The 21,069-nt window shown below is 44.3% G+C and overlaps 1 protein-coding gene across 1 annotated transcript in view; it reads right to left on the bottom strand.

Annotated features, from left to right (window-relative positions):
• PARVA (parvin alpha) overlaps window positions 1-20,117 on the bottom strand; it is a 155,038-nt gene extending 134,921 nt beyond the window's left edge. The window contains exon 1 of the mRNA XM_002755060.7: window positions 19,889-20,117. Within this exon, the coding sequence (XP_002755106.4) occupies window positions 19,889-20,024 (136 nt within the window). The 5' untranslated portion in view covers window positions 20,025-20,117. The remainder of the gene's footprint in view (window positions 1-19,888) is intronic.
• Window positions 20,118-21,069: the final 952 nt, after the last annotated feature.

Below are 21,069 nucleotides of genomic sequence, written 5' to 3'. Positions count from 1 at the left end.
CCAGGGTCACCAGCCTATTCAAAAGACCAGGCCAAAATAAAAATCTGGAACTCGTTTCCAGCCAGGGCCCTGACCTGGTCCCTGTCACACAGGCCAGCAAACAGCAGCTGGTCTTCCTCAGCAACCTGGTTGAGGTGCTGTTCCCAGGGAGTGATCTAAGTCCCAAGGAAGGCAGCTCTTATAATATAACAGAGGATGCAGGGGCTGGTGAGTCATTCAACACTCCCTCCTGAGCATGGCTTTGGATGTGATTTATTATCTTCATCATTTGGGTGTCTGCTCCTAGTGGCTGGGGGTTGGTCGCACAGTCATCCCTAAAAGGAAATCAGCCTGTTAACAAGTCCCATCTCTCCCTACCAAATGGACTGGAAGCAGAAGGAAGGACACTGGCAGGGCCAGCTGTTTCGGGGCCTGGAGGAATTCGAGGGGGCAGAGAGGCCTGTGCTGGGCTAGTGGAACACTTAGCAACCAGGGGCTTCAGACCTCCACATGGGGATGCTCTTCCGTGACTTCCTTCTCTAGTCAGAAATCGGGGCCCTCTGCATCCAGAAAAAAATCTAAACATTTATCCACAAAGTTGAAGAGAAAAAAAAAAAAACAAAAAAACACCTTCCCCCAGAAAACAGGGCAGGGGACTTGAGAGTAGAGAGATGGTTAAGAATACACAGGATTTCGCCTTGAAATTCAGAACATCCTTTCTGGACCAACGTGCTGAAGTTAGGAGCCTGAGAATTTGTTGCCTAAAAATATGTGGCCAAAGAGAAGTATTTCCAATAAAATTAGAGATCGGGATAACTTTCAGTTTCCACCCTCTCTTTTCAAGACTGAATTCTTAACAAGAAATAAGAGTCTTACTAAAATGTGCGTAGGTATTTTTCTTCCCTAGCATTTCCTTTTTGGAGAGCAATGTAAAATACAGCAAAATCCAAACTTAAAAACGTTTTGCCTCAGCAATTCCACCTCTAAGAATTTACTGTGCAGATGAACTGATGTAGAATGTTGTTTGCAAGCATGTTTAATACAGCATTGTTCAGAGAAGCAAAACACTAAAAAATAATTTAAGCTGGGTGCAGTGGCTCATGCCTATAGTCCCAGCTACTGGAGAGGCCAAGGCAGGAGAACCACTTGAGCCCAAGAGTTCAAGTCCAGCCTGGGCAACATAGCAATACCCCATCTCTACAAATAATAATAATAAATCAAGATATGATCAAATTATCTCCAGTCTATTAAAAAACTTAAATGTTCATCAACAGGGAACTAAACACCTTTATGCATTGAGTGGCACATCCAAGCAGTGCATAAAGCTGTTTATAAAAATGAGGTCAATCCCCATGTGAAACACACCCAGGACAAATAGGTACGTGAAAAAGAACAAACTGCTGAACGCTCTGAACAACAGTATTGCAGTTGCATATAAACAAGTACATATGTTTGCAAAACAAGCATTTCTGACAGGCTACACTATTACCATCAAAGCCTGGAAGTGAGAAAGAAGGGGCCTTACTTTTCAGTTTATATTTCTATCCTTTAAAAATTCTGTTTTACCATAAACCTAAACAGTTTTAGGCAGGTTAATACACTTAGAAGTCATAATATCAACTGGTTAAACATACTCTGAACAAGAGGAAGTTCCGTGAAAGCAAAGATGTAGAGGCTGGGCCATGCCTGGCAGGGGATCCTATTTCTGGAATGGCCACTGAAGGCCAGGCCCTGTTTTAAACACTTCACAAATATCAATTCCTTTCATCTTCAAGGCAACCTTATGAGACAGGTGCTAGTCATGCCATTTTGCAGATGAGGAGTCTGGAGCTCAGAGAGAATGATGAACCTGTCCCAGGTGACACAGCCAGTGTGTGCTAGGACCAGGTTCTTTGCTTCCAGGACCCAGACACCAACTGCCCAGGCTTGCCTCGCAGTCAACATTTGTTGAACAAATGGACAAACTACCAGCACCTTTAAAAACTAGAGAAATGGCAAATTATTAAACAGTTTCTATTGTCACTGTTAATTTATCACTATTAATAATTATTGATGAATGAAAAATAAATACTTCAGAAAAGTCAGCTGTGTTATGGGGCAAAGAGTTAGACTTCAGTATGAAGAAACCAAATTGAAATCCCTGTTCTATTATTCAGTAGCTGGGATATCTAGGACAAGTCACTTCACTTTTCTAAGCCTCAGTTTCCTCATCTGTAAAATGGGGACCTCCCAGGTTCCTGTAAGGCTTAAATATGATATCATACCTGGAGGCCCCTACATGCTTGGCATATGTTGGATACGTATATAAATAAAAAGACAAGATGTTGAAGATGGAATAGACTACATGCTCAGAGCATTGCCAAGCATAATCTTTCTTTGTTAACCTTCTGAGTTTTTAAAGAGAACTGAAAATCTTATAATCACACATATTCCAATGATCTGAACAGGAAAGCAGGGTTTTAATTGTTCTGATCCTGCCTCCAAAATATTGATTTAGGACATTTAATACCATCTCCAAATGCCAGGCTTAATTTGCATTGGGTCAGAAGCTGGGCTGCCAAGTGTTGGCTGTTGATTTTAGGAGGAAAATTGGGAGGTCCTCCTGGCCAGCCATGAGCAAGCTTCACCTGGGACTCAAGAGAATTGGCCAGTGGAGGAGGTCGAGTCTTTGATGGATTTTCACTGTTTAATTAAAGTGCACCTGGGGCCTGGGCTTTCAAGCAAGATATAAGTCATGGGTTGAACAACTAACCCAGGCTGAGCCAACCTAGCCAGGACAGAGCCCAGACTTTGGCCTGGCCTCCCTGTCACCCAGGAAGCCTGTGCTTCTACCTTTTAGAGGGTCCAGGGCCCATTTTCAGCAGCCTGATTCTCAGGCACTAGCCACTGCCTCCAGGAGTATCTCAGAATCAGAGTTCAATAGCTGACCAATGACTCCCAGAGTCCCAGAAGACTGTGTAAAGCTGTTCTTCAGTAAACATGTTTGACACTCTTAGTTTACTATCTGGGGACTACAGAAAGTCTACACTCATCATTCATTGAAGTCTTTTTTTTAAATCATACAGTTGACCCTTGAACAACACCAGTTTGAGCTGTGAGGACCCACTCACATGTGGACTTTTTTCAACCAAACGTGGATAGAAAATAAAGTATTTGCAATATGCAAAACCCATGGGAAAACCTCCATAGGGCCCGCCCGCCCTCCCTCTTTCTTTCTTTTTTTTTTGAGACTTGAACAACACCAGTTTGAGCTGTGAGGACCCACTTATATGTGGATTTTTTTCAACCAAACATGAATTGAAAATGTATTTGCAACATGCAAACCCCATGGGAAAAAACCTCCATAGGGCCCTCCCTCTCTTTCCCTCCCTCACTCTCCCTCTCTCTCTCTCTCTCTCTCTCTCTCTCTTTCTTTCTTTCTTTTTTGAGACAGAGTTTCACTCTTGTTGCCCAGGCTGGAGCACAATGGCGGCGTGATCTTGGCACACTATGACCTTCACCTCCTGGGTTCAAGCGATTCTCCTGCCTAAGCCTCCTGAGTAGCTGGGTTAAAGGCATGAGCATCCACCACGTCTGGTTAATTTTGTATTTTTAGTAGAGATGGGGTTTCACCATGTTGGTCAAGCTGTTTTCAGATTCCTGACCGTTGATGATCCACCCTCCTTGCCTCCCAAAGTGCTGGGATTACAGGTGTGAGCCACCACGCCCAGCCCATAGGGCCTTTTCATATAGGTTGGTTCCATAGAGCTGACTGCAGGACTTGAGTGTGCATGGATCTGGGTATAAACAGGGGTCCTGGAACCAATCTCCTGTGTATACAGGGGGATGACTGTAATCATAATGGAAAATTTCAGACATACCCGGAGTAGGCAGAATACTACAGCAACCTTCCACATACCCACCACCATTCTACAATACAAAACAACTTGTGCCTACTCTTGATTCCATGCTGACCTTGACCCCTACACTACATTATTTGATGCAAATCCTAGACATTTTATCGTGTCATCCACAAACATTTCAGTATGTACCTCAAAAAAAAAAAGATAACCGCAACATCACTCTTACACCCAGTAAGTTAACAAAGATTCCTTAATATCATCAGATATCCCATGAGTGTTTACATTTTCTTGATAGTCTCCTAAGTGACTTGTAGAAGTTGATTTGTTTGAAACAGGGTTCAAACAACTAGTTGGGTTTTGACTTTAAATTGTCTCTGGTGGCTTTGGATTTTTCATCTTTTTTCCTCTTCCCTTTGATCCCTTCCTAGCACAGTGATTATGTGGGAAGCATTCAAAGCCTAGTGATACCTCTCTTAATAACATAGCCTTGGAAATGGAACCAAGCTCTCTGCTTCAGCTTCCTCACCTGGAAAATGAAAATAACAATAATTCCCTTTCCAATAGGGTATTGTAAAAATTCAATAAAAAAGAACATGTAAAATGCTTAGAACAGTGGCTGACATAGAGCAAATACTTGCTTAATATTGGCTTTTAGCTTTTATTGTTTTTCTCTTTCTGAAAGGCAGTGACTTCAGCAGCATCTAGGCAACCGAATGTAGTTATATGTAGGAAGGAAACTTAGTAAAAACCTGTGTAACCACACATTTTCCCCAGGCCTCTGAGCTACTGTTCAGAGGAAGGTAGAGGAGTGTGCCACTCGAGCGAGCTTCTACAGCCAGACTGTCTGGGTTCAAATCCATGTCTTCCACTTGCTACCAGTAGCAAAATGAAGCGTGTGTTTGCCCAAACCGATTTCCTTTCCCCGGAGGCCAAGAACAAAATTATGTTTCTCTTGCACTTAGGTGTGGCCACATAGCTGAGTTCTGGCCACTGGGAAGTGGCAGATGTGACATCCACCACATTCAGGCTGGTCCCCCAAGACCTCCCACTGAGTCCTTGCTTTCTTTCTTACCCACCAGCTGAGTGATGAGGACCTGAAGAACCTTCAGGAAGGCAGAGCCATAAGATGAAAGGGGCCTGGATCCCTGAATGACCATGTGGAAGACAACTCAATCAAAAACAACACCACCAGGTTCTGCTGCAAGCAAGAAATAAGCTTACTATGTTAAGCTTCCAAGAACCTGGGGCTTATCTGTCATAGCAACTAATGTTATCTTAACTAGTACACTAGCTTTGACTTTGGGCAAGTTACCTGTCCTCTCTGTGCCTCAGTTTCCTCATCTGTAAAGGGGCAAAAATGGCAATAATATTAACACCTATTTTGTGAGGTTGTTTGGAAGACCAAATACATTAATAAATGTAAAGCTACCACATTGCCTGGCCCATAATAGCACTTTATAAGTGCTTGTCCCTGATGTACTTATATTATTATTGTTGTTGTTATTAATAATATTATTTGAAAAATAATGGTACATCATCGAGAATGTCTACATTTCACTTATGTGTAAATCTTTTCTGGTATTATTTTTTCTTTCTTTCTTTTTTTTTTTTTTTACAATTTGGGGTTAAAATTGTTTCCAGTCAACAATTTCCAATTTGACAATAAAAGCCAGTGATGTAACAGGATTGTGACAATTTTTTTCACAGGAAATATTTCAGGAGCACAGTCACTCTGCAAGACAAAACACCTAATACAAGATGCAGCATGTCTCTGGTGTCCTAGTCAGGGTTAAAAAATGGGAGAAGGAGACCACAGTGCGCACCTTTCTGGGTTAACAGCTAGATATCTCATAAGGCTCGGGATTGAGGAGATGTGCACTGAACTCTGTAAACTTTTAAAACATACTTGGGTGTATATTCCTAGGTATGTATCTAAGACAAATAAAAATATATGTTCACACTGAAACTTGCACATGAAAATTCATAGTCACATTAGTCATATTGGCAAAAAATACAAACATCCAAGTGTTCATCAACTGATAAATAAACAAAAGGTGGTATATCCAAATAATATTTTTTAGCCATAAAAAGAAATGAAGTGGCCAGATGCGGTAGCTCATTCCTGTAATCCCAGCACTTTGGGAAGCCAAGGCAGGCAGATCACTTGAGGTCAAGAGTTCAACATCAGCCTGGCCAACATGGTGAAACCCTATCTCTACTAAAAATACAAAAGTTACCTGGGCATGGTGCCTGTAATCCCAGCTACTTGGGAGGCTGAGACAGGAGAATTGCTTGAACCTAAGACGTGGAGGTTGCAGTGAGCTGAGATCGTACCACTGCACTCCAGCCTGGGCAACAGAGTGAGACTCCATCTTAAAAAAAAAAAAAAGGAATGAAGTACTGATACATGCTACAACATAGAGGAAACCTTGAAAATATTATGCTAAGCCTAAAGGCCAATCACAAAACACCATATATTCTATTATTCCATTCCAGATATTATTCTATTATTCCATTCCATATAGATGTTATTCCATTATTACAATAATATATATTATTCCATTTACATGGAATGTCCAGAGTAGACAAATCCAGAGAGACAGAAAGTAGATTAGGGATGGATGACTTGGGGTTAGGAAATGGGGAGGGGAGGGGGAGTGACTGCTAATGGGTACAGGGTAGCTTTTGGGAGGATGAAAATGCTCTAAAATTGATTGTGGCAATGGTTGCACAACTATGAATATACTAAAAACTACTGAATTATGCCTTTCAACGGGTGAATTGTATCTCAATAAACCCACTATATTAAAAAAGTGCCCACTTCTCCAAATGGATCAGACCACCTCTCCTCTGGACTTGAGCTTCCATCAGAAGGCAGAGCACTTTCCCAGCTCATAAGAAGTCTTTGGGAATTCCATGCTCTGTGTTAAAATCCAGGTCCATCTCTGTGTGCAAGTGACAATGACATGACACACACGCTAATGAGTCTGAAGTGAAGACGGGAGGTCATGGCTGAAAGTGTAGCTTGGGGAGTTACCAGCATATACAAGTAGGAGATGAAATTGTCATCCACACTCACATGAAAACTGACAACCCATTGATACCAACCCTGCACAAACACAGCCTTCCAACCCAGAGATACAAGCAGGAGTGTTGTTTTTCTTTTTCACACAAGAGCACAAGCTAGACCATGAATCACACTTCGCAGAACCAGTAATACTGAAAGGGCTAGGTAGCTGGGAGCCCAAATTACTTAAATTGATGTCATATCATCTGAAGAGGCGACATTTGGGTCTCAAACTGAACGACAATTGCCATCTAGCCAATTCATGGCCCTGGACTCCTGTTTCCCACCTGCTCCAACACCAATTTAAGCAATTCTGAACTTTGATCTCCACAGCAGAATGTCTCAGATTTATTGAAGCGTCAGGTCCCAATTGTGCTAACATCCACCCTGGCAGGACCATTATGAGGTGTGAAATCTGGGTGCCTATCACCCCGGCCACGTTCAGCACAGTGACAATCAGAAGAACAAATCAATCTGCCTCTCTGTAGTCATCATGAGAGCCTTGCAATTTACTGTAATGATGGCCATGGAGGAAGTGCAGGCGAAGGGATCATTCTGTTCTCTGGGAACTTGGGCATGTGCTGAAGGAGCTGCTGAGCCCACCAAGAGTGGCCTTGCAACATTCAGCCAAGAGGCAGCTGCTACTCCTTACATGGCGCTATTTCATAACTTGCCTGTATGCTGAGAGCTGCTTTAAAATGGAATTGTGTTACCCTCCTCCTGTGTTTTGCAAACAGCATAAAAACTGTTGGTTCCTGCTGCCCCAGCTTCTCCCAGCTGTCATTATTAATTACCTGTCATCTGCAGGTCTGCCTCACCAGGGCTGGGAGCCAGGGAGAGCTCAGCCTTATGGTAAATAGAAAAACCCCTCCCAACAGAGAGGAAAGTTTATTTCCAAGTCTCAAATGTGGGAGAATGGGATGAGGGAGGCAAGAACCAGGGCCCCTTTGTGAGTCTCCCCACCAACTTCCACTTTGTAGGGCCAGGGAGTTCTGATTCCACATAGAGACTACAGCAGCCTCTGCCCCTTACCTACTCAGCTAGGATGGTAACCTGCCTGCTACATTCTGCCAGCTTCTGTCCCCAGGACTCTGAATCTGAGACCTCACCCTGGACTCTGAGGAGTCTCCTTGATTCAGGACTCAGGCACTTGAGAGATGCCAAGAATTCTCTGCTCAGAATCTCTGCATCCTGCCGTCTCGCAGCCCACCTCAAAAGACCTGGCGTGCCCTGCTTCCTAAATGTGGTGATTAGAACTACAGACCCCCTCCTGAATTCCTCTCTCCTTCCCCATCCCCACCACAGGCTCCCAACACATCCCACAGCCAAAACCACACTGGCCAAGACAAAAAATGCTTTCAGAATAATTGTTTTGAATTGAAAAGTCAATGTAATACTGTAATTGGCAGATTAATGATTCTGCCTATGAATGTTTCCTGGAAAGAAATGAGCACAGAGTCTGCTCCACCTGGGTTTATGTTACTGAGGGAGCAGAAACAGGCCGCCAGCTGTGCCCCTTGGTAGTCCAACATCATCTTCCCTAGGAGATGGGCTGCATTTTCATGAAGAGCCTCATTCACGGCTCCTCAGAGCCAGGCTGCTTTTCACAGAGCAGAAGAGGGGAGTTGCCTCTGGATTTTAAAAGAGATACGGGAATGAGTGAATGGAATGGAGTATGGTTCAATGATGAAATAAATGCCCTGACACATCCCTCCCAGGGAGAGCATCCACCTCCTCCAGTGACTCCCCAGAAACACTCCCTGAGGTGTCAGGTGTGATAATGATATGCTCCAACTGACTCAGATTCATTCTTCAGAGATGCAATGAGATACCTGCCTACTGAGTTCTAAGGCAGGTAAAGGAAACTGAGCCCCTGAGGCATCAGCCCAACCCACTTTGTCAAAACACAGCTGAAACTTGGAAGGTTCCCAAAGCCCATCCCTTCTCTTGTTTCCCTGGAGGGGGAAAGGGTGGAAGGGGGATTCCCTTTGCTGGCTTCAAGACCCAGCTTGAAATCACCATGTCTCCTAAGGGCTCCACCTAAATGTGTCTACCGCAGCACTCAGCCCACTGTCTTGTGATTACCTCCCATGTGTCTGTGATTGCCAAGTTTGTTTTAAGTCCAAGAACTCAGAAGTTGGGAGATGGGGAGAAAAGTGTACAAGAGAAAGAGACTTCTTGACCAGACCTCCACTGGCTCTCACACAGGAGTGGTGAGGGCTCAGAGGGGAAGAAGGGATGATGGCCGTGCTCCCCAGGCAGCTTCAATGATGGCAGTTCCCAAGGCAACCACACCCTGGGCTCTGTCAGAAGGGAGTAGACACTGGTGTGACACACAGGGCCATATATGGATGGCAAGATGGTCATAGAGAATGTTCTCAAATAAAGGCCTGCCTCTGAGCATGTTACTGGCCAGATTGAAAATGTCCTCTCCCTGACCCATCACCCTCCCATCCCACCCCTTAGGTAACCTGGTCCTGCCAGCCCAAGGCAAACAGAAACTTTCAGCCTCACAATGGTGTTTTACTTCCAAGCAACCTATCAGGGAGATCACCCAGACCCAAAGGCAATCATTTCTTCTTGACTAACAGTTTTAACCTATTGAGGATAAACAAGCTAATTATCACACTCTGACCCTGTCATTGCACTTTTAGGACTTTATCCAAAGGAAAGTACTATGATTTTTTTTAAAAAAAGCTTTAGGTTGCATTATTTACAGAATAAGATACCCAGTGATGATTCAGACAGTTAGTTAAGAAGCATTTTAGGGAGCATTTGTTAAGTACTGGGTATTATGCTAGGCACCGAAGATACCAAAGCAAGCAGAACAAACACAACTGCTCCCCTCATGGCGTCTGCAGAGCAAACAAAAAAGAAAGGATGCTGCCCAGTGTCTACTCCAGAGGCCTCCATGTGCTGGCGCTCTGGCCCTCAGGCAATGCCCTCATTGGATTTCCTATTGATTTCAGGCTGGCACAACCTATTGAAAACCTAACAGAACGTGTTTACATCTACTTTTTTAAAGTATTTTATTTTTGAAATAATAGTGGGGCATTCCTCAAATGTTGTTCTTTGTTCAATGACAGCAAGTGGAGATTTTAGATGCTTACAAATGTTTACATGAGGATTTCATCTCTTCTCCTGGACTAATGGCTGGAACATAATTATGAACTGTGCGTGTTCACCAAATAGAGATATTCCATGAGACAAGAAGGCTGATTCCTAATATGGAGGTGTCCTTGGGCTGGTGCCCACTTATCCTGGTATCCATCTCCTCCTCCCGACACAGAGGTGCCTTCATTAGTGCAGGAAAGAAAGAGGTCTTTGTGATGATGTAATTCCCAGACCACCCTACACAGACAATAAAACTGAATTGAGAGAAGCCTGGTGAAATAAGAGCTCAGAAATCACAGAATACCAGTGCAGCAAGGGCCTAAGAAGTTATTTAGCCTAATCTTCTAATGTTAGAAATGGGCAAATAACACCAAAAGGGGAAGAGATTTGTCTAAGATTTCACAGCCAGTTAATGCTGGGCTATTTTCACCAGGGCAAATATGGGGAAATTCATTCCACATAAATTCTAATATCTATGTGTTTGATGATATTATGATAGGCAGGAGGGCTCTCACCATAGTGTGTGTGACAAGGGGCTGCAATGTAACATGGCCAGTGCTAGCACAGAGTATAGACAAAGGACCACAGAGGAAGAAGCATATCACTCTTCCTGGAGGCACTGTGGAAGGCTTCATGCAGAAGGGGACTTCTGAGTTGGGTCTTTATGAATGAATAGGAGTTGGTTGTATAGAAAAGGGAAAAGGCGGGCCGGGCGCGGTGGCTCACGCCTGTAAATCCCAGCACTTTGGGAGGCCGAGGCGGGTGGATCACGAGGTCAAGAGATCGAGACCATCCCGGTCAACATGGTAAAACCCCGTCTCTACCAAAAATACAAAAAAAATTAGCTGGGCATGGTGGCGCGTGCCTGTAATCCCAGCTACTCAGGAGGCTGAGGCAGGAGAATTGCCTGAACCCAGGAGGCGGAGGTTGCGGTGAGCCGAGATCGCGCCATTGCACTCCAGCCTGGGTGACAAGAGCGAAACTCCGTCTCAAAAAAAAAAAAAGAAAAAGAAAAAAAGAAAAGGGAAAAGGTCTTCCCAGAAATATGGAACAGCATGTAAAAGCACAAACATGTGAAAGAACATGATGTGTTTGGGGGATAAAGAGTGGCTTGCCATGGTAGAAAATGGAGATTTCTTGGAAGGGAAATAGAAGAGACACCAAAAAGGTAAAGGAAGGAGTAGTTGTGAAGGCCTTGGATGGCATGCTAAGACCTTTGTCCTGAAGAAAAGTTATCTTTGTGCTTTAAAAAACAATGTAGTGGCAAAGGAGGAAGAATGGGTTGAACAAAAATGGACCCAAGATAGGAAGCTTCTGGGTGGATAACATAGTGTTTCAGGTGGAAAATAAAGAAAGTAAAAATTTTGAAAATGAACGATCAATCTAGAGCACTTGTGAAGGCTGAATTAAAGCAGTGATATTTAGATGGTAGACTCAGCAGGGTTTCATTAAAAGATGATTAGACATGGGGAATCAGATGGAGAAGGAGGCAGCAAACCACTGCCCTTGGGTCATGCGCAGGCTGCCATCTATTTTGTCCAGCCTGAGTGCTGAGAATGGTTTATACATACATTCAGGCTGTTGTACATGCTTCCTTCAATGGGTGAGAGGAAACAAAAGCAGCATATTTTGTAACACATGAAAATCACATGAAATTCAAATTTCAGTGTCCATAACTAAAATTTTACAGGTACACGGCCACATTTGTTCATTTACCTATTGTCTCTGGCAGCAAAGGCAGAATTGAATAGTGCAAACCAGGTCATAGGACTCCTAAAGCCTTAGGTATTTACTATTTGGCCCTTTCAGAAAAAGTTGCTGACCTCCTCCGAGATTCTCTAACTCCATTAAAATCAGCTCATCCTTCCAGTGGCCCAGACCAAAACCTTTGGGGTCGTGTTAATTCTATTCTTATCTGACATCCAATCTTTCATCAAGATCTGTTGTATTTTCAAAATATATCCAGAATTTGACACTCACTCGGTTCCCTTGCTACTACTCTACTCCTGACCACTACCATCTCTCAGCTGGTTCATTCTAGTAGCCTTCATTTATGTATTTATTATTTATTACAGTGGTACAAGCACATTTCACTGCAGTCCTGAACTCCTGGACTCAAGCTATTCTCCCATGTCAGTCTCCTGAGTAGCTGGGACTACAGCTGTGTACCACCACCCATGGCTAATTTTTTGTAGAGATGGTGTTTTACCATGTTGCCCAGGGTGGTCTTGAACTCATGAGGTCAAGTGATCCATGCACAGGGCCTCCCAAAGTGCTGGGATTACAGGCATAAGCCACCATGCCCAGCCTCATTCTAGAAACTTTTTGCCTCATCTCCCTGCTTCACCTCTGCCCCCTTAAGTCACTTAACACCATCAGTTAAAACAGAATTGAGATCACGCCATTCCTCTATACAAAATTTTCCCAAGCCTGCCCATCTAACTCTGAGTAAAGGCCCAAGTCTTACAGTGGCTTCCAGGGCCCTACACAACCTGCCTCTGCCCTTCCTCTCATCACGCCTGGGACCAACCCCACTTCCACAGTCATGCTCCTGCTCTTCTCCAGTCACATCAACCTCCTTGCTGGTCCTCAATAATGTACCAGGTCCACACCTGCCTCAAGGTCTTTGCATCTGCCATTCCTTCCACCTGTAATGTTCTTTCCCAAGATATACATATGGCTGTCTCCTTCACCTCCTTCAGATTGGGACTCAAATCTACCCTTCTCAATGAGGCCCTCTCTAGCCATCCTATTTAATATTGTCAACCATCCTCAGACCACAACCCTCCATTTCTATTTTTCTTGCTTTATTCTGCTGTCTAGCACTTTCTAACACTCAAACAAAATACACACGGTACCAATTTAATCTTGTTTATTATCTTCTCCCCTACTAGAATGTAAGCTCCAGGAAGGCAGGAGTTTTTGTTTTGTTTTCCTTTCTAGCACCTAGTACATGTTAGGCACTCAATAAATAGTTGATGAAAGAACGGAAATAATGGATCAGAAAGTGACTAGGAGATAAGAAGAGAAGCCAAGCAGAGAGAACTCTTTCAAGGCAGCTGGTGAGTAGCTTAAAAGGAAACCAGTATCAGGAGATTTTCTCCAAATGGAAAATACTCAAGTATATTTACAGAACGTCAGGGCCACAGAGTGGCAAAAAAAGATGGGAAATGAGAAATAGCATATCTGGCTATGCCAAGTCTGGGAGAAAGCTGAAAGAAATGCCCTTATGAATAAGGAAAGAAGGGACCTCCTTGGAAGGGACTATGACCGGAAGGGAGCACAAAAGGACAGTTGCACATATGGATGAGGACTGGGCAAATATGGTAGAAAGGGAACTTGAAGGAGCTCATAGCTGGTCTCAATTTTCTATTTGAAGATCCACGAAAGGGGTCTAGGGGCTGTGGACAATAACATGGATCCAATTGTTCAAGGGGTGCCCCTTGAACAATGCAGGTTTGAATTTCAATACATGTAAATGTTTAAAATAAATGTATTAGAAATTTTTTTGAGATTTGCAACAATTTGAAAAAAATTGCAGATAAATGATGTGATCTAGAAATATCAAAAAAATTAAGAAAAAGTTAGATATGCTCAGGAATTTGAGATCCACCAGGGCAACATAGCAAGACCCCATCTCTATGAGAAAAGATATATTTTAGAAAAATGAGAATGCACACTGATTAGAAGAAAAGGATAGCTCTGCAGTGCTAAGGGTGCTACTCACTCTAGAAACCATACATTTGTCTCCAGCAACACTGGGCAGCCAATGATAATCAAGTGGTAAGAACCAGTACTATTAAAAGAATTATGAAATTAAAGCCTTCATTGGATACTTCAGGTCATCAAAATATAAAACTCTGGGGGATAAAAACTTAAGTGAATGGGTAAATGACAGGAATGACCAGTGCTGCCAGCCTAATTCAGGTGCCTTCAGCAGACAGGTACAATTCAAGATGGTGTTCCTCGAAAGAGCAAGTCTTGACAACAGATTCAGAGAAAGAAAGTTGAAAGCGGCCCTCTGGCAAGCAGACTCTGAAATGGTAGTCTAAGAATCCACACAGAAGGGCCATGTCCAACATAAATGGGATTGAAAACCCAGAAGAAAAAGATCAACAGAGAAAAACAAAAGCCACTTAAGCTACAACTCATAAGAATGGTGTTCTTATGACATCATAAGAAAGACACCATAAGACAAAGAGAAATGGAGGGTTGTGGTCTGAGGATGGTTGTCATAAAGTGCTGAAATGCGACTTCTTGGGAAACAGGAAAATCTCACTTGCAAAGAAAGATCCCTGAACTCCTAAAGAGACAAAATAATGTCACGCAGGTTCCATACAGTCATGGGCTACTAGGCTATTTACAGAACCTGAAAAAGCCATGCAGCCCATAATTAAAAGACTATTTCAAATTTCAAAGACCAATGAAAATTGAGTTGTCAATTTTAATAGGTACCGTTATTTGTGCCGTGCAATGCATTATACATTCTTGATCTCATTGAAACTTCACGACTTCCATGTAGAGAAGGAATTCATATTCTCATTTTATGGATGAAGACGCAGAGGCTTACAGGGGTTAAGGAACTTGTCTTAAGTCATAAAATAAATAAGCGGTTGAATCAGAAGTCAAATTGAAATGTGTCTGATCCTAAAGACCATGATTTTAATCCCTATTCTCTCTTGGACTCTAACACTACTTTTTATTAGGAAAACACAGAAAACAAAGAAGTGATGACTAGTTGAATGCATTCTTTTTTTTTTTTTTTTTTTTGAGATGGAGTTTTGCTCTTGTTACCCAGGCTGGAGTGCAATGGCACGATCTCGGCTCACTGCAACCTCCACCTCCTGGGTTCAGGCGATTCTCCTGCCTCAGCCTCCTGAGTAGCTGGGATTACAGACATGTGCCACCATGCCCAGCTAATTTTTTGTATTTTTAGTAGAGACGGGGTTTCACCATGTTGACCAGGATGGTCTCAATCTCTTGACCTCGTGATCCACCCGCCTTGGCATCCCAAAGTGCTGGGATTACAGGCGTGAGCCATTCTTATGAGACTCATCGTCATTCTATGACATAGGTTTCCTTAGGAGGACATTTTTTACATGACATTATTAACATAATACAATTGATCCCTGAACAACACAGGTTTGAACTGCAAGGGTCCACTTATATGCAAATTTTTTCAATAACTATATGGGAAAATGTTTTTGGAGATTTGTGACAATTAGAAAAACCTTGCAGATGAACCATGTAGCCTAGAAATATAAAAAAAAGTTACTCATGTCATAAATGCATTAAATATACATCGATACTTGTCTACCTTCTCATTTGCTACAATAAAATATAAACAAATCTATTATAAAAAGTTAGAACTTATCAAAATGTGCACAGACACACAAAAACTGTACCTGATGCCATCTGCAGTTGAGAGAAATGTAAACGTAAAGGTGAAGTATTAAATCCTCACTGCACAAAATGAACTGTCGTACATACTGTACTACAGTAATAATTCCACAGCTACCTCCTGTTGCTATTGTGGTGAGCTCAAGTGCTGCAAGTATCTGCTTAAAACACCGTGTGATGCTAATCATCTCGACAGGAACAGTTCATCTCTCCAGTAAATTGTGTATGGCAGTTAAAAGTGATCTCTTGAGGTTCTCGTGTATTTTTCATCATGTTTAGTGCAATACCATAAACCTTGACTAACAGCATGGGACTCTAACGAAGTGCCACTAGAGACGCTAGAAGTACTCCCAAGTATCAGAGAAAGTCATGACATTCTAAGTTGAATTGCTTGATATGTACCATAGATTGAGGTGTGCAGCTGTGGTTACCTGCCATTTCAGACAAATGACGTAAACTTATGGTATCGATAAATATAGCACAGTTCTGCAAATGTATTTTCCCCTATGATTTTCTTAAGAACATTTTCTTTTCTCCAGTTTTCTTTATTGAAAGAATACAGTATATAATACAAAATATGTGTTGACTGACTTATCAGTAGGGTTTCTGGTCAACAGTAGGCTATTAGTAGTTAAGTATGGGGGGAGTTAAAAACTATACACAGATTTTTGACTGTACAGGGGGTCAACATCCATAACCTCCATATAGTTCAAGGGTCAACTATATTCTAACAAGTATTATATCTTTCCATTTGTTGTGTCCTAGAGCGGGGTACAGCAGGTATCAAATGAATGAATGGGAGTCCCTGGGCCCAGGAGAATTCTACATCAAAGCATGGAGATAATTTGTGGACAGACTAATGGCAGTGATCTTGAGGAATGACAAGTTCAAGAACACCAGGGAGAAAGTAAAAGAAGGCAGATTCTACAGAGCATAAAGCTGTGAGCTTATCCAGCATGCAGAGCAAGACCCAGCCTTATTATTACTGAATTGACGGTTAATGGGGCCCTACACCTACCAACCATCACTTCAGCACTGATCATTGCGATCCAGCACATACTCACTAAGGACAGTCATTTCAGAACAACCCACTGCCTTCTTTGACTGGGCTTGCAGAAACACCATGTGCAGCAGCAAGCAGCTGGAGCTGGGTGGTGGCCAGCCCTTCAGAAGAGGCTATGTGTTCTCCCATTCATCTATTTACAGCCCCTGGATTAGCTGACAGACTGAATGACAGAATCAGGACTTTACAGTGAAATATAACAGGGATGAAAATAAGATCTTGCACTTGGTTTCAAAAACCCAACTGAGTAAATCCAAGATAGGGAAGGGTGTAATTTAGGAGCAACAAATATAAAAATGTCTTTGAGTAAGCTGATAGCAAAGCTCAATGAGAGATTACAATGCGACATAGCTGGCAGAATGGCAAAAAGCAATCTTAGCTGCATTAAAAGAACATAGTGTCTGTACTAGAATAAGGGAGGCGACAGTCCTAATCTGGGCTGGCTGATCTGCATTACAACTGTACTACGGTGACTTCTGGAGAGCTCACTTTGAGCGTGTCTGCTAACAGGTTGATCTGCTAGGTATTCTCCATTTACCCTGTCCCTACTGTGACCTGTTCTCTGCACTGCTCTGTGCCCCAAGGAAGCTGCCTCTATATATTGCATTATCCAGATCCCTTGCTCTGATGACTCCCCACTGGGTTCAACACCAGTAGGAGATGCAAGGGCAAGAAGAGAGAGAACATGCAGAATGTGCATTTCTTGTGTCACTCTCTCCTTGCTCCGCCTGCATATTTCTGGCAGTGGCTGCATCCCTCTATGACTACAGTTCCTGTCCAGTAACCCCTCATCCATAGCCCCAGCTTGTAACAGGTTCCATTTTGCTGCCCTTGTCCCTTCAGGCCTTGGAGTGGTAAGTGCTTCTTCCTGTTGCTAGCCCCTAGGGACCTTAGCATCCCTTCTTAGTTCCCTTAACCCTGCCCACAGCTCTGTCAATAGCCCCTTCACTAAATTATTTTCAAAATCTCAACTAAATTGGCCTTTTTCCTGCAGCGACCCTGACTGAAACTAAACAGACAGGATGCAAAGGGCCTTAAAATTATGTCTGTGAGGGATAGAGGATGTTGGACCTGGTGGAGAGGACTCTAGAAAGCAGGATAGCCTACGTCAGCAAGGTATTAATAAAAGTCCACCTTGGACTCATTCTTTGGCTCCACCAACAGCAGTGGGTATGAAGAGATAAATTTTGGGCTAAATATAAAGTAAACCTTTCTACAGAGTAGGTAAAGATGGTTCTCCTGGTAGGTCATGAGCTTCAATATTTCTGAGTTGCCCCATCTTAAACTGGATGAGCCTATGTCAGGAAAGCTGTGAGGAAGAAGTTAGAAATATGATCTAGAAAAGCGTTTTCCAAGCCAGGGTTTCATGATTTGCCACCAACTGTACACTACTCAATGGGTTACCAAAATAACCAAATTGTGGAGAAACTTTCATGTGTTTTGCTACTTCTTGTTTCAATCTAGGGAACAGAAGTCTGGTTCTTCACCAAGTCTGATAATCCTCAACACTGAAGATGCTTTTATACTTTTAGATAATTTACAAACATAACACATTTTACACATCATCACAGCTTTCAAAAGGTTATTTCCAATTCACAGAGTAATCTATTAAAAACATTTTTTAGGGGAGAAGAGAAGTTGATTAACGGTTACAAATATACCATTTGATAGAAAAAATAAGACCTAGTGTTAGACTGGTAAAGTAACTACAGTTTATAATAACCTATCGTATATTTCAAAATATCTAGAATTCCAATGGTCCAGCACAGAGAAAAGACAAATATTTAAAGTGATGGATATCCCAAGTACACTGATTTTGTCAGAGGCATGTGAACCAGAGCAACTCCATCTTGAATGGGGCTAGGTAAAATAAGGCTGAGTGAGACCTACTGGGCTGCATTCCCAAAAGGTTAAGCCATTCTAACTTACAGGATGAGACAGGATGTCAGCACAAGATACAGGCCATAAAGACCTTGCTGATAAAACAGGTTGCAGTAAAGAAGCAGGCTAAAACCCACCAAAACCACAAAGGTGATGAGAGTGACCTCTGGTCCTTCTGACTGCTACACTCCCACCAGCGCCATGACAGTTTACAAATGCCACGGCCACTTCGTTCAGGAGTTACCCTATATGGTCTAAAAAGAGGAGGCATGAACAATCCACCCCTTGTTTAGCTCATCATCAAGAAATAACCATAAAAATGGGCAACCAGGAGCCCTGGGGGCTGCTCCATCTATGGAGTAACCATTCTTTTATTCCTCTACTTTCTTAATAAACTTGCTTTCACTTTACTGTATGGACTCATCCTGAATTCTTTGGTGCGTGAGATCCAAGAACCCTCTCTTGGGGTCTGAATCCGGACCCCTTTCCTGTAACAATTTGATCTTTATAAATTACATTAAATTATCACATGTGCCCCAAAACTATGTACATCATGCATCAATTAAAAAATGTTTAAAATAAAAATTTTTAACTCAGCTTCTATCTACACAGCAATCACCACTGTGCTTGAGAACTGCCACCTGTTTTCAAACCAAAAACCAGGATGCAAAATCTGCTCCTGGGGAAAAAATATTCTACGTGCAAACCACTCTGGGGGAAAAAAACAAAGTATAAGGTCTCCTCAATTAACCCTGGTTGGCGGGGGGAGGGGGGGGTGCTTGCAAAATCCCTGAATACCTGAGTTCACAGCAGGGCCGAGGCCCATGGCTATGTTTGTGTCCCCGGCAAGTTTTCTCCTTGGGTGGGAGTTTACCATGTATTATTACACCGAAGGTACACTAGGTTTGCCAGTTTTCCGCTCATTCATTCAACAAACACTCGAAGTCCACCTACTCCCATTTAACAGAGCCCTTCTCGGCCCTCGGGATGGACAAAAGATCCCAAGAGGCCAACACTGCGACGCCGCTGCCAGAGGACGTCAGCAGGTCCAGGAAACGACCTGATTTTAAGGACCAATGAAGGCAACGAGTGAGAGTGACGGCGCCCAGGAAAGTTGCGGCGGAAACTTGGGAAATGCCAGCCTTCGGGCGCAGAGGGCGGGGCAGGGCCTACAGAACCGCGCCGCCTGAGGGCTGGGGCCCGGCCTGGGCTCGGGTCCCGCCGCCTCCGGCCGCCACGCGGCGCCCGCCCACGGCCCGGCGGGGCCGTCGGCCTGGTCCCCGGCCCAGGAAGCCAGCGCCCGGACGGCCGCGAGCGGGCGGGGCGGCCCCGATAGCCCGCGAGCCCCGGACTCAGTGTGGGGCGCGCGTCGCTCCTGCCCGACGTGCCCAGGAAGCGCGCGCACGCATTGCTGCGCGCCCCACCGCGCCGGGCACCCGCGGCACGCTCCCGCCCGGCCCCGGCGCCCGGGCCCCTCAGCCCCTCCGGCACCACAGGCTTCCACCGCCCACAGCTTCCACCGGCCGGCTCGGCCGCACTCACCCTCCTTGGCTTTCTTCCTCCGGGCCAGGGTCCCTCCGAGTTTACCCAAGAAGGAGTCGTCTTTCTTGCGGGACGGGGGCGACTTGGGAGTCGGGGACTTGGGGACAGAAGGCGACTTCTGTGGGGAGGTGGCCATGGCGCGGCGCAGGCAGCCGCGGGCCGGTCGGGACGCGGAGCTAGCGCTGGGCGGACGCGGCGGGCGGCGGCAGGACTGAGGCTGCGGCTTTCCAAACGGAAGCGGAATTATTCCAAGCATTTGAGGCAGCTCACGCTCGCCTTTCCCTTCCCTCGCTCCCTCCCTCGCTCCCTCCCTCGCGCCGCCCTCTGTCCTGGAAGGAGCTGCGCTCCCGGGACTGCACCCTGCGCCCCTGGCCTGCCCCAAGCAGGGAGGATGCCTCAAAACTGTCCTTCGCAGGACACGAGGCCGTCCCTGTGTGCTCAGTTTAGGAGCGCTCGAAGCGGAAAGCTTCATTTACCCAGGCACCACACAGCCTGGCGCAAAGCAGATCTGAGAACCAACCCAACCCTGTTACTGCCCCAGGGCCTTCCAGCCGGGCTGGCTCTTCCCCAGCCCTGCTGCCTGTGGGATTATTAGATCCACGTCTTGTGCCCACGAGACTGCAGCTCCTGGAAGAAATTACTGGAGTGAACCAAAATGTGTCCAGGCCCCACCAAAGTGGGCACAGCCAGTCACTCTTGAATCTATCCATGACCGTCAACCTCTTCTCCCATCCAAGACTGAGAAACTTGGAGTGCACAAGGGTAGAGCCGAGGCTTCTTATTCTTGTAAGACATCCGTGTTTCTAGCAGCTCAGTGGTTTATACAAAGGAAGATCCCACATGGTGGCAGAAACATGAATGGGAAAGACAAAACCATAAGCTCCTACAGGACCTTTCCCCAAATTTACCCTGCCTAAGTAAAAGCAAGAGACTGACGACCAGACTCATTGAAGATAACAGGGGAGTCACACAAAGCGCAGTGTTGGAAGGACTCATACTGGAAATGATTGAAAAGGCATGTGTTATTTATTGTGCTTGCACACCTCAAGTTCTCACACGGGCTCTTTGTCCGTCTCTCTCTCACACACACAGACTCACAGCGCCTTGGCAACTGTGTTTCCTCCTTGTGGCCCCTTCCCTCTAGGCTACAGCTGATTGAACCTAGGTGAACACCTGAGCCA

Source organism: Callithrix jacchus, chromosome 10, assembly GCF_049354715.1.
Source record: "Callithrix jacchus isolate 240 chromosome 10, calJac240_pri, whole genome shotgun sequence".
In the NCBI taxonomy this organism is placed as follows: domain Eukaryota; kingdom Metazoa; phylum Chordata; class Mammalia; order Primates; family Cebidae; genus Callithrix; species Callithrix jacchus.
This window is presented reverse-complemented; position numbering and strand designations above follow the sequence as displayed.